This window comes from Phascolarctos cinereus, unplaced genomic scaffold (genome assembly GCF_003287225.1).
Source record: "Phascolarctos cinereus isolate Bilbo 61053 unplaced genomic scaffold, phaCin_HiC Scaffold_4;HRSCAF=312, whole genome shotgun sequence".
Taxonomy (NCBI): Eukaryota; Metazoa; Chordata; class Mammalia; order Diprotodontia; family Phascolarctidae; genus Phascolarctos; species Phascolarctos cinereus.
In genome coordinates this window covers 709,309,618-709,323,398 of record NW_027555847.1, presented here as the reverse complement: position 1 = coordinate 709,323,398, position 13,781 = coordinate 709,309,618, and the positions used below count along the sequence as shown (strand labels likewise).

The 13,781-nt window shown below is 54.2% G+C and overlaps 2 protein-coding genes across 7 annotated transcripts in view; both read left to right on the top strand.

Annotated features, from left to right (window-relative positions):
- Nucleotides 1-9,389, top strand: part of LOC110222837 (paxillin) — a 59,177-nt gene extending 49,788 nt beyond the window's left edge. For 5 of the 6 annotated variants that reach the window (XM_078154366.1, XM_078154363.1, XM_078154368.1 and 2 more), the window contains exon 7: nucleotides 211-1,335. In XM_078154366.1, coding sequence (XP_078010492.1) covers nucleotides 211-1,326 — 1,116 coding nt within the window. In that variant the 3' untranslated portion in view covers nucleotides 1,327-1,335. Of the gene's footprint in view, nucleotides 1-210; nucleotides 1,336-2,861; nucleotides 3,000-3,853; nucleotides 4,025-4,643; nucleotides 4,818-5,439; nucleotides 5,522-6,369; nucleotides 6,519-6,989 lie in introns of those variants that run through there. The other variant, XM_078154367.1, reaches the window with a different exon arrangement.
- On the top strand, nucleotides 1,762-2,857 carry LOC144457211 (uncharacterized; the record flags this gene model as incomplete). The annotated part of the gene is made up of 2 exons (XM_078154530.1): nucleotides 1,762-1,986; nucleotides 2,366-2,857. Coding segments are annotated over exons 1-2 (717 nt in total), but the record flags the coding sequence as incomplete, so codon positions are not given.
- Nucleotides 9,390-13,781: the final 4,392 nt, after the last annotated feature.

Here is a 13,781-nt window from a genome sequence, read left to right as displayed (position 1 = left end):
CTGTTCTTTGGCCTTGGAGGATGCCCTGCTGGGGGACCGGGTGGTCTGTGGGCCTGGCTTGCTGTTCTTTGAGTGTCTGGGAGGAAGTGAGCTCCCCGTCATGAGCTGCTTAGGTCTGAGGAATCACCTCGGATGCTCTGGGAGATGGACCCATGCCCAGGCCGAGGGGTCTTGAACTCCCTCTCTGCCTTTGTCCTGATTTTCTTCCAGACCAGCTCCTCCGTGTCCCCAAGGTCAGTGCTCTCGGCCCGCTCCGGCACCTCTCCAGAACCACACGGCACCCTCTCAAATTCTGTTTCTTTGGTGCCTCGAACGAGATGTGTCTCCGGTGATGGAGGGAGTGCCTCTGGGGTCCTGTGCATTGAAGAAAATGGGGGCACGGGGAAAAGCTGCCCAGCTCTGTCCTCAGATCCCCTCACAGCCCCTCCTCCTCTGGGGTGGCCGCATTCAGCCAGGCCTGGGGGGGTGTCGGATGCTGCCAGCACTGGGTTATCCTTCGTGGATGGGCGTCTCTCTGGGACAAAGGACCAGGGCCTGACTCAGAAGAAAGACGGGGCCAGAGCGGGTCTGGGCAGTGAGAAGAGGCCTCCTGAGGCTGTTTGTCCCGGCTCCCTCTTGCCCAAAGCACACTCAAGGCCCCAGCAGCCCAGCCCCTCTTGGAAGGTGCCCATCGACCCTCCTGGTCTGGAGGAGGTAGATGAAGCTTCAAGGGAACAGCTGTGGACTTTGGAGCCCCGAGGCCCCCTGGATCCACACGAAGCTGCTTGTGCTGTGGAAGGAGCCATCGACCCAGCCTTTGTTGCTGTGAACCGACAGGATGTCTTCCCGGACACCTGGGGCCCTGAGAAGGAACCCAGACCACAGAGGACCTTGGCGGTGCAAGGGAGGATGGGTCAGGATGGCGGCCACCCCACCCAGGCCAAGAAGGAGCTGGGTCAGGAGAGCACTACCTGGAGAGACGCGTCTGCCGTGAGCACCGAGAGGGGAAGCTGGGGCGCAGGAGCCCTGAGCAGCTTGGCCAGGAAGGCCGAGCCGGAGCCGCCCCTGGGAGCAGAGAGGATTTCCACCTCTGGCCAGGCAGGCACCAGAGGGGGAGGGTGGCTACAGCTGCTGTGCATGGCCCGCAGTGCATGGTGTGAGACCGGACGTTCCCCCGTCCCTCCTGCTGCACTAACAGCACGAGCCCCTGACGGAGCCGTTGTGTGCATGGCGGTCGTGGCGAGGCCCTCAGCTTGTAGCGCCGGTGACCTCAGCCATGTCCTCAGAAGAAAACGGGCCTGGACTGAGAATAGATTTCTCACCGCTGCAGCCGATGCATGGCCTTGACTCTCGCTGGGCCCAGGCCGGAGCAGGCCAGCTCTCTCCGGGCCAGGGAAATATCTTAACTAATCTATGTGCTCCATGTCTGTAGGAGGCCTCATCCACTCTGTGAGGTGGGCTAGGCACGATTTGTCACTGTCCCCATCTTACAGATGGGAAAATGAAGGTGCAGAAAGATTAGAGGGAGAGCCCCGCTCTGCTGGTGGAGGTCTGACGTGCCTCACTGCCCCGCTCTTTTTGAACATCCGTCCTCACCTGTGTGGAATTTTGCTCCTCACTGCTTGATGGGGACCAGAGTAAATACATAATGAGAAGTTGTGTCTGCCTGGCCTGCCTGGCAGCCAGAGGATTGTTGGAAGGATGCAGCCGTGACCGGCTTCCTCTGTCTCTCAGATCCGCTCTGTGATCAGGAGGAGCCGGGAGACAGGCCACGCGCACCCCATGTCGCGGGAAGCCTCCCCGCGTCGACGCCTGAGCCCTGCCGTCCTCCTCAAGACCCCTTCTCAGGACCGGCTGATAGCTGAGTTGCAGGACCGGTTGGGCATCAGGCCAGAGGCAGAGGGGGTGGACGAGGCAGGGGCTGACGCGGAGGCCTGGCTGACGGAGGGGGTTGTCATCACTGTGCAGCCACGAGGGAGGCGGGATGGGGGACAGGTCATAGAGAAGGTATCAGGGCAGGGCTCCTCGGCGTGGTCCCGGAGGGGCGGGATGGAGGAGGAGGGGTGTTCGGAACACTTCTTTTCCAGTTCTTGGCTCTGTCTGAAGTTAGGGCTGTTTTGTGTGGGTCGAGGGGAGAAGAGGAGCTGGGGGGTTGTGTGGCCACCAGGTGTCTCAAACCCTGGATGACATTGGCCAGAAGAGGATTTCAGATCCTCTTCAGGTCTCAGGAATCTTCGGGGATAGGGCTTAGCCCTTTGCTCTGATCTTGGTGCTGGTCTGGCATGAGAGGGGGGTGGGGCTTGGGAGCATCGCCAAGACTTTGGGCCCCGAGATCTCGGGGGCTTTTCCTTTCTCTTGTCTTCACTTGTCTTCCTTCCTTTCCCAGGTTGTCTTTCCTCCTGACTCTCCCATTCCCCTGAGAAGAACCATCTCAGTTCCTGTCTCTCCTCCTCCTTCTCCTTCTCTCCAGTATCTCAGACACACTCCTGAGAGTGGGCCCCCTTCCCCCCAGTCACCGCCAACCCTGGCCCGCACCTCCCCCGAGCCTCTGGGGGTCAAGGATGCCCGTGATGAAGAGGGGCCCTTGGCTGCCCTGGGCCCTCTTCCTAGCATGGCCTCTGTCTCCTGCCCACCCCGCACCCCGGCTGCCGCCCGCCTCACCGTGTCTGTTGGTTGTCAGACTGACGATGATCCACTCTTCCCCCCAGTTCAGGCAGGCTGCTCCTGGGGGGTCCTAGGACTATCTAAACCAGGCCATCATAGTCCAGTGCCTGGCTTCCTCTCTTCATCTCCTGCTATCTCAGCCCCTTCCCGCAGTGCCTCAACCTCCCTCCGGTCCCCTGGTCAGGATGCTGACCTCAGCCTGTCGCCCTCCTCCGCAGGTGCTGACGGGGACTTCAGCAGCCCACCCCCTGGCCCCGATGGCAGCCCGTCCACCCCCCAGCCCTCCCACCCTCAGGAAGGCAGCCAGCCCGTCTCCTCGTGGCAGTGAGCTCCCTGCAGCCCTGGCCTTTCCTGAGGTTTGCCCCTTTCATCCCCTTAGGGCATGGTCCTGGGCTCCTAGCTCCAACGGGGCCCTGCTAAGAGAAAGAAAGAAACCAGCATCCTCCGTAGTTCTCCTGCCTTTCCCCTTTCAGCCAAGCCTGCCCTCTCTTGGGGTCAGGCCTCATCTCTCCAGGCTTCTCCCCTCCTCGTCCCCTGGGCCCGGAGGGAGCCTCTTCTTGGCTCTGTGGTTGGGAAGAACTGCCTTTGTCAGCAGCCAGGCCACAGAGGATCATGGGATGTCTCTGAACTCTAGGGTTGAACTGGCCATCAGTCGGTCATTCGGTCAACAAACATCAGGCCCTTCCTATTTCTACTGGTGTGGAGATGCCTAGATCTGTCTCTCTGCAAGAAAAGGCCTTATTCTCTCCTCAGGGAGTTTTCTCGTCTCCCTGTCGGATCCAGGGTGGCGGGCTGGTGGGCTCTCGGCGACTTCTGAAGGGAGGGCTGAACATCGCTGTCCAGATGGCAGTGGAGGCAGGTGGGGGAAGGGGGTAATTTTAGCACAGAGGACGCTGTCCCACTGCCCTTCTCTCTTACCCCACAGGCTTCCTTTCTCCTTATCTACCTTCAGGACAGGATCTTCCCCAAAAGCTATGGGAGGGAGACGGGGGCGACCTGGATGGATCTGTGCCTGTTCTGTTGTTTGGCCTCAGGAAGGTCACCAGATTTTTTGCTTGCCTCAGTTACTGTGTCTGTAGAGTGGGTTGAATGGCCTCGAACCCTAGGAAGCCTCCAAGTTGGCAGAAGACACTTAGCTGGTGTCCCAGCCAGAGATTTCAGGTGTCACTGGCTGTCCTGTTCCAACCACCTTTCTCCTCTTGCTCCACAGTTCATGGCCCAGGGGAAGGTGGGTAGCAACTCCCCACCGGGCGGCCCCCCAAAGCCAGGAAGCCAACTGGACAGCATGCTGGGGAGCCTGCAGTCAGACCTGAACAAATTAGGTGTGGCCACGGTCGCCAAAGGTGTCTGTGGGGCTTGCAAGAAACCCATTGCTGGACAGGTGATGGAGGAGTGGAAGATTTGTGGGGTATCAAGGGAGGGGGGACTAGAAACAGCCTGGGCCAGGGGCATCATCTGTTTCTGAGAAGGTCTGATACACCCCCGGGGGTGGGGGGTGTCCATCAGTCTTGGGTTGATAAAGAATAAGATCCCTTGACTCAGTGGGTTGGTAGGTGTGGGGTGGAGAAAGGCCTCCTTTTATTTTAGTAACTGAGTTTATTATACACCTAGCTAGGTAGCATAGTGGATAGAGTGCCAGGCCTAGAGTCAGGAAGATGAGAGTTCAAATCTGGGCTTAGACACCGACTAGCTGTGTGACCCTGGGAAAGTCACCTCTCCCTGATTGTCTCAGTTTCCTCATCTGTAAAATGAGCTGGAGAAGAAATGGCAAACCGTTCCAGTATGTCTGCTGAGAAAACCCCAGATGGGGTCACGGAAAGTCAGACATGACTAACAACCACCACCGTGTGCCGGGCACCGGCCTCAGTGTGTGGGGGATACAGACAAAAAGGAACGGTGCTTTGCCTGCCCTCGGGGAGCTGACCTTCTCCTGGCTGTTGCTAGGGCTCCTTTCCCCCATCCTCCCCTGGCCAGCCTTCCTCATTTTCCCCTTCCCCCAGGTGGTGACGGCGATGGGGAAGACCTGGCACCCGGAGCATTTCGTCTGCACCCACTGCCAGGAGGAGATCGGCTCCCGGAACTTCTTCGAACGTGATGGGCAGCCCTACTGTGAAAAGGACTACCACAACCTCTTCTCCCCTCGTTGCTTCTATTGTAACGGGCCCATTCTGGATGTGAGTCCTGGGGGCGCACGTGGTGGTCGAGGCCGGGATGCCCACCCAGCTGCGTGGCTGGGTCCTTCCCCACACGGGCCGCTCCCTGCTTGCTAGAACCCGGTGTGGCATCCTGCGCGGGGTCCACAGTCCCAGGAGATGAGAGAGGGACCAGTCGGTGGGAAACCTAGAGGGTGGAGGCAGAGTATCCGAAAAAAGGGAGGTTGGGCACGAGAGTAGGGAGGCTTGGCACAGGCGGCCAGGGCTAGCCGACAGCATGAGAACGCATTCATTCATTCAGCAAGTGCTTATTAGCCACCTACTGCATACCAGGCTCTGGGGATAAAAAGACCAATGAGCTTGCATTCTTGGAGAAACAGAACATGCATATTGATAAGTGGTGAGGGGTCCATGAGGAGGGTGAGGAGTGAGCACAGGTGGGAGCCTCCCCCAGATCACCCCTTGTCTGCAGGGGGCTTCTCTGAGGCCTGTAGGGGGCCTTCTCTGAGGCCTACAGAGGGCTTCTTTGCCCACCGCTGTACGTGGCTGCATTTCTCTGGGCCTTGGGTCTGCCTCTCTGAACTGGGCAAAGGATGCAACCGACCCTTCAACAGCTTTCCCCTCTGGGGTTTCTCTCCTCTAGAAAGTGGTGACGGCCTTGGACCGAACTTGGCACCCGGAGCACTTCTTCTGTGCTCAGTGTGGAGCTTTCTTCGGACCAGAAGGTACCAAACTTGGGTTGCAGGGGGTCAGTGGTGTCTGGGGGGAAGGTCATGTTTACATTAGAGGCCCCCAGTGGTGGTGGGGGGGATAGATTCCTTCCTGAGCTTCACAGGCCCCTTTATATCTGGGATTCTGTGTTCTTAATGTTAGAGAGACAGCAGAGAATAGTGGAAAGAGTGCTGGGCTTGAAGTCAGAGGACCTGGGTTTGAATCCTGCCTCTGATCTGCTCTGTGGCCTTGGCCAGATATTTCTCACCTTTAGACCTCAGTTCTCTCCTCTAAAATGAGAGTTATACTGCATGATTTCTAAGTTCCCTTGCAGTTGACATCCCCTGTTCTAAGGCCCCTCCCAGCTCTGACATCCCCTGTTCTAAGCCCATCCCAGCTCTGACATCCTGTTCTAAGGCCCCTCCCAGCTCTGACATCCCTGTTCTAAGGCCCCTCCCAGCTCTGACATCCCTGTTCTAAGGCCCCTCCCAGCTCTGACATCCCCTGTTCTAAGCCCATCCCAGCTCTGACATCCTGTTCTAAGGCCCATCTCAGCTCTGACATCCTTGTTCTAAGGCCCCTCCCAGCCCTGACATCCCCTGTTCTAAGGCCCCTCCCAGCCCTGACATCCCCTGTTCTAAGGCCCCTCCCAGCCCTGACATCCCTGTTCTAAGGCCCCTCCCAGCCCTGACATCCCCTGTTCTAAGGCCCCTCCCAGCTCTGACATCCCCTGTTCTAAGGCCCCTCCCAGCTCTGACATCCCTGTTCTAAGGCCCCTCCCAGCTCTGACATCCCCTGTTCTAAGGCCCCTCCTAGCCCTGACCTTCTCTGAATGTATCCTGTGCTCTCCTCTCCCATGTAGGATTCCATGAGAAAGATGGCAAGGCGTATTGTCGAAAAGATTACTTTGACATGTTTGCCCCTAAATGTGGAGGCTGTGCCAGGGCCATCCTAGAGAACTACATCTCTGCACTCAACACCCTCTGGCACCCCGAGTGTTTCGTCTGCCGGGTAAGGCCCTCTCAGCAGCACGCTCTCTGCTCCCTGGCTGTGCCTTCTGCTGAGTCCCTTTGTCTTCAGTTCTGCTTCTGAGGGAGGCCCATGGACTTCAGTGTCTGGTGCTTTAGGGGTATGACCCAGAGTCCTTTCCCCAGCGGGGGAGGAGGGGGCAAGCAGACAAGGGTTCCTAATGTCACACCAGAGACTTGTCTGGTCCTGGGCCTTGGGCCCTGGGAACCCCTGCAGGGCCAAGGTACAAGTCACGGGGAGCCGTCACACGGAGGAGAGCCATGTAAGGAGGCAGGAGGGCTGGGTCAAGCCTGGCCTCTACCTCCTCTTTCTGAGGCTCGGTTTCCTTGTCTGGATTGCCTTTGAGGTCCCTTGGCACCTCCCCAGGTCTCCGTGGGAGGGCTAGGGCCCCTTTGCTGCTGGTCAGAGCACCCCTTGGGCCTAACTGTCCCCGTCCTTCCCTGTGCTGGTCAGGAATGCTTCACGCCGTTCATCAATGGCAGCTTTTTCGAGCATGACGGGCAGCCCTACTGTGAGGTACATTATCACGAGCGTCGTGGCTCGCTCTGCTCTGGCTGCCAGAAGCCCATCACGGGCCGCTGCATCACCGCCATGGCCAAGAAGTTCCACCCGGAGCATTTTGTCTGTGCCTTCTGTCTCAAGCAGCTCAACAAGGGAACCTTCAAGGAACAGAATGACAAGCCCTACTGTCAAAACTGCTTCCTCAAGCTCTTCTGTTAGAGCCCCCGGCTCTCCCCTCCCCAGCCAGCCTCCCCCCTGCCCAGGCCCACCTGGGAGGGGCCCCGAGGGAGCTGAGGGCTCCTGGGACCCAGAGACCTCATGGCAGGGGAGGGGGGCAGGGGCCGGACAGGAGAAGGGCAGGAGGAGGAGAGGCCAGGGGTGCCACACCTGTTTCTAGTTTCCTTTTCCCAGGGATCTCCCAAGCCCCACTTCCCTCCCCCTTCCTCTGTTCTCCCTGCCTCTCTTTCTTTCATGGTGGGAGAGATCTGTCATGGCTGGGGAACCAGTCAGGTTTCGTCCCTGCTGTGCTGAGCCTGGCACCCCACACTGGAATCATTTCTTAGCCAGGTCACTGGGCATCCCCAGAACCAGGGCTGCCCATTCAGGGAGTTTTTGAGGGGCAGAACTTTTATAATCCTTCCGCTCTCTCCCTTCCTTCCCTCCTCCTCCGCTCCTTTCCTCCCTCCCCACTTCCTCTCCCTTCTTCTCTCCCTCCTTCCCCTCCCTTCCCTCCTCCCCCCCATCCCCTGGTTCAGCACTCTGTAGGGCGGCCAGCTCCTGCCAAGTGAATGCCAGCATTAACCCCCCTGGGGAGAAGACTGGGGGTGGGGGAGAAGTTCCCAGGTGCCTCTCTCCTCCACCTTGTGGCTCTCATTCACTCAGTTCTACTGAGAAAGGACTCTCCAGCAATAATATTTTATATTGACTTTGTGGGCTCCAGGATTGGCGGGCACGCTGTGAGCACGGCCCCCGGACTGGACGCTGCCCTGTGTTTGATAGATTTCTACACTGAGGTTTGAATTCTTGTTTATCTGGGTTGCTTTTAATTCTCTCTATGAATGATTTTGACAAGATTTTAAGATGTTCTTTCGATCCTGTCCTTTGCCCGCTCTTGGACCTGTGGGGGCAGTGACCCAGGGGCCTTTGCTGTCCAGCATTCTTAACCAGTAGGATTTTCTTTGTACTGAGGGCTTCTGGGTGAGAGGCAGCCAGTATCTTTTTCTAGCACAAACCAGTCGGCCTGGGAGTTGCCTTTTTTTAATTCCCTCCTTCCCAGTTCACCTAGAACATTTTATAAACTGCTGTATTCAGACCCCCATCCTCCCTGACTCTGTGCACCGGGGTCTCAGCTAACTTAGCCCTCTTGCCGGCCTTCAGGAGAGAGGTCAGCATATAACGTGTGTTGGGTGGTGGGGAGAGACTTGGGGGGGGACGTGAGAGGATTTCCCAATTTCTGCCAGAATAAGCCATAAGGAGTTGAAGGAGGGGGTCCTACAACCAAGCCCTCCTTGTGTCTTCTGAGTTCCCCCAGGGCCCTGCTCCAGCATGCCCCATAGGAGTCAGGGGGCTGCCCTCTGGCTCTGGGCATCCTCCTAGACTCTGTGGAGCACCTGTTGTGCCACTTTCCCTGTTCTTTGGGAAACCTGGGGTGGAGTGATGGAGGAATAGAATAGAACAGAGATTCCTTCTTAACAAAAGGATGATGATGGAGCCAGGGGGTGCTTGGGACCGCCAAGCTCTGCTGCCCCAGCTTTGTCCCCGTTTTGTGCTGACCATAACGAGTGCTTGGAAAATTCTTGGAGGAGAAACCCAACTGACACTGATGGTGGTTTTTGCAAAGGGCCTTGCTCTCATTATGGGCCATGAAATGTTCTCAAGTCCCCTGAGGCCAGGTCTGGGGATAATCCTGGGAAGAATTTCCCAGTAGGTGAAATGGGAGCTTACCTGAGTCCCCCAGGTGGAGCTGCTATCCCTGCCCACTCCCAGAGCCTCCTCCGGTCATTGGAAATGGGCCGCAGACAGGGCAAAAGGTAATCTGGGTCTGGTGGAGGCCGAGTTAGCTGGGATCTCAGTGCACACTCAGCTTTCTGGTTCGGTTAGCTGAATGAAAGCCAGGGGCTATCCAGGCCAGCTCTTTTCTGTTTTGGGGTGTCTGTATGTCCACCTCGAGGCCTTAGTGCTCTGTTTACAGTGACCTGCCCCGTCCCTCCCCTTTGGGGTCAGGGACATCTGGGGGAACTCCTCTCTGGGTCAACAGTTTGATTTGATTTTTTCTGCCCTATAAACTTCTAACCTTGCTTTTCCCATTTAAATTCCTGTGATTTATGCCAATAAAATTTACCATTATTTTCACCTTGCCTTGTTTCAAGACTTTTTTGGTTGGAGACATGAGTCTGACCATCCCTATCCCTAAGCATAAATGCCAGTTCGGCCTGGTCAGTAGACCACGTTTGGAGCGCGGAGGTTTCTTCTGGGCATTTCTCAGGAAGGATGCTGACAACCTGGATGGTGTCCAGGTGAGGGCCAGCACAGCGGGAGGGAAGAGGACCCCCAACCAGGCAGCTGTACTCCCCTCGCTCTAGTGATTTTCCTTGGGCTGTTTACAGTGTCTGGGAATCCTCTCTTCTCTGGTTCATTTCGGTTGAACACATTTTTACTAAACACCTCTTCTGTGTCAGGCGCTGTGCTGGCCCTAGGGATGGAAGACAAAAAAAGAAAGCAATCGTAGCCCTCAGAGTTTGGTTAAAGGAACTGGGAATCCTAGGATCATTGAGTGTAGAAGAGACTTGGGGGTCTGTCTCATCCAATCCTCTCCCATTTTTATAGAGGAGGAAGTAGAAGGCTTTATGGAAGACTGGAGAAGGAGGCGATGGCTGACTTCTAGTATTGGAAGTAAGAGGGAGGAATCCAAAAGGTTCTGGTTGGCCCTAGAAGGCAGCTAGGTGATGCTAGAGTGCCAAGTCTGGAGTTAGGAAGTCCTGAGTTCAAATGCTACCTCAGAGTGAGTACTAGCTGTGAGACCTTGGAAAAGTCACTTACTTGCTCTCAGCCTCAGCTTCCTCATCAGTAAAATGGGAATAATTAGGGGCAGCTAGGGTGTGCAGTGGATAGAGCTTTGGCCTTGGAGTCAAGAGGACCTGAGTTCAAATCCAGCCTTAGACACTTGATGCTGGGCAGGTCACTTAACCCCACTGCCTAGCCAAAAAAAAAAAAAGATGGGAATAATTATAACATCTACCTCATAGGGTGGTTATGAGGATCAAATGAGAAGGTGTGTAAAGCCCTTTTGAAAGCCTTCTAGTGCTATATAAATGATAGCTATTGTTATTTACTAATTTTTACTAATTTAGATTAGTAAATTACTAATTAGTATTACTAATTACTAATTAAAATGACTAATTATTAGTAATTACTAATTAGATTTACTAATGAAGAATCTGAGGCTGGAAGGAATTAAGTGACTTATCCAGAGTCCCACAGCTAGTTAGCGTCTGAAGCAGGATTTGAACTCGGGTCTTCCTGACTTGAATCTGAGCTTCTGTTCACTTACACCAAATCCAGCTAATTCTCCAGCACCGACTGTGTGCCGCAGAGCTGTTCTAGGCCTTAGAGAAAATATGTTTAGACACAAGACACTGTCCTTCTGTTCTAAAGTCACATCTGGAAGCATGTATTAGCCGCCTGCTCTGTGCCAGGCACAGTGCTAAGTACTGGGGATACATAGGCAAAAGACAAGGCCTGCCCTTGGAGAGCTTACAGTGTGATGGCGGAGACAGAAGATAACATAGAGTGGGAGGGAAGTCACAGGGGGAGAAAGCTGAAAATACACTGGGGTTACTGAGGACAAGTCGAGCTAAGGTTGCGCTGGAGATCCTGGTCTGGTCCTAAGTGCCCTGGATGATCTGGGCTGACAGTTGGCCCCTCTGCAGCCCTGGGGGCTGCCCTCAGGTCAGGTTTGGGGTTTCTAATCCTAATAGGAGACAGTGACCCACCCCTGCTGTCCCACCTTGGATGTGTTCTTATTTACAGAGCAGGGAACTCCTGTCCCACCGATGTCCCAGCTGGTACAGTGTCCCAGGAATGAGTGTGCATGTGGCCCTTTGAAAGTGATACTGAACCCGCTGTTCTGCTCCACATGGGTGAGGGGTAATGACCAACAGTAGCCCACCCAGAGAAACAGAACAAGATGCCTGGGGTATAAAAGGAAAACGTGTTCTGGAGCCTGAGAGAAAGGAGCCAGCTCGGCCTGGAGTCAGGAGGACCCGAGTTCAAATCCAGCCTCAGACACTAGCTAGCTGTGTGACCCTGGGCAAGTCACTTAACCCCCATTGCCACCAAAAAACAAAATAAAACAACATCTCACTAGCTGTGCGACCCTGATTGTCTCGCAAAAAAAAAAAGGTGCCAGCAGCAACTGAGGAAAACTGGAGGAGGAAGATTGAGATGGAATGGGTGTCAATTCTGCCTCCACAGCAAACATCTCTTGCCTGTCCCCTTTCCCCCATCCACCCAGTCACCCCAGCAGAGGCTTGCATCGCCTCTCACCCAGTGCATTTCAGGCTTTAGCCTTCTATTTGGCCTTCCTGCTTCCACTCCAATCCATCACCCACACAGCTGCCAAAATAATCTTCCTAAAGCTCAGGTGTGCCCAGAAACTTCTCTGGCTGTCTACTTCTATGCCTCTAGAATAAAATACGGTCTCCTTGGCTGGGTGTTGGAAGCCCTCCGTGATCTGGCCCTAGCTGACCTTTCCAGACATTTCGCATTACTCTTTGCTGCCTCCCACATATCCCAGCCAAACTGGCTTCCTGGCTATCCCTCGTCCTCAACACCTCTGTCTTTGCCCAGGCTATCTCCCGCGCTTGGCACACACTCCTTACCACTTTCACCTCCTAGAATCCTTATCCTCCATCAAGGGTCAATTCAGGTATGGCCTTTCCTGATCCCCCCAATCCTGATTTCCTGCCTCTTCAAATGGTCCTGAATCTACTTATTTGAGGGCATGTTGTAGCCCGCCCCTCTCTGTCCCACATCTCTCAGAAAGCAAGCTCCTAGAGGGCAGAGACTGTTACTAATGATTGCCTTTGCCTCCCCAGTACCTGGCACACAGTAGGCACTTAATAATTGCTTGTTAAGTTGAACTGGGGTGGCATTCGGAAAGCAGCCTGAGTAGTCCCAACAGACTTGAAAGCGAAACACAGGCAGAGAAATTCTCTGTAAGGAGCCTGTATGAGGTTGGGCATCCTGACTCCGGGAGGCTCCCTTCTGAGTATGCTCAGGATTCTCCATTATAGTAGGGCCTAATGAAGTCCTGGGAGAGCCTTGACTTCGGGCTTCCAAGGGCAGAGCCAGCACTCTGAGGATGGAGGATTTCCCAGAGTAGCTGTGTTCTCCGTTGGCTCTGCGTTGTGCCCATTCTTGGTGCTGGACATCAATGTGGTCAAAACCTCTCTGTCTCTCTCTCTTTTCTTTCTCCTCTCTGTCTCTCTTCTCTCTCTCTCTCTTCTTTCTCCTCCCTCTGTCTCTCTCTTTTCTCTCTCTTTTCTTTCTCCTCTCTGTCTCTCTTCTCTCTCTCTTTTCTTTCTCCTCTCTCTGTCTCTCTCTTCTCTCTCTCCTTTCTCCTCCCTCTGTCTCTCTCTTTTCTCTCTCTTTTCTTTCTCCTCTCTCTGTCTCTCTCTTCTCTGTCTCTCTTCTTTCTCCTCTCTCTGTCTCTCTTTTCTCTCTTTTCTTTCTCTTCTCTGTCTCTCTCTTTTCTCTGTCTCTTTTTCTCTCTCTCTGTCTCTCGTTTTTTTCTTGTATTCTTTTTTAAAATTTCTTTTTAGTTTTCAACAATTACTTCCATAAGCTTCTGAGTTTCATATTGTCTCCCCTTCCCTCCTCACCTCCCTCCCCAAGACAGCACACATTCTGATATAGGCTCTACATATACATTTCCCTCTCTTTTTAAAAAAAAGTTTTTGTAGTTTTTTTTTGTTTTCATATCACATTCATTTCCAAGTCTTTGTCTCCTGCACCCAGTGAACCACCCTTTGTGAGAAAGATTTAAAAAGAAAGAAAAAGAGCAGGTCAGCAAACCCCAAACTGACCTTGGCTGACAGTATGGCACATATGTAATAGTATGTAGTATATAGTGCATGTAGACACCGAGGTCATCCACTGCGCCCCGGGCCACTGGGCTTTGATGGCTCTGGAGGAGAGAGGGAGGCTGAGGACTTTGTGCGGCTCCGCCGCACTTAATCCAGTTCGCTCTCCAGTCAAGACATCGCCCCATGATGTCATCGGTCCTCTTTGAAAACGAAGGATGAACAAATACGTAGCGTTCGATGCCCACAGCACCCCCAAAAAGGGGGAGGAGATACATTAGTTCAGCTTATCTCAGGAAAGAGTTTTCTCAGCGGAGGTGATGTAGATAAAGCGTTGCTGCCTTTAAAGCACCCTATGTACGTCCTCTTCATGACGCCTTGTCCGTACATCACAGCTCCCAGCTCCCCTTGGTTCACAAATGGTCATTTAAAGACGTGGAGTTTCATCTACTTTTTTTTTTACGTGGGATTAACTTTCGATTTTTCCTGAATAGGGAAATCCCACCACTTTTCAGTTGAAAGTCTAGAAAGGGAACACAGACCTTTGAGACAATTCAAGAGTTAGATCATTCCAATACTGAAAGGACAGATTCGGAAGGAGCCTCAAAGACCATTCAGCTTAACCCACACTGAAGAGAAATCCCTAGTGTATCCCGCTGAA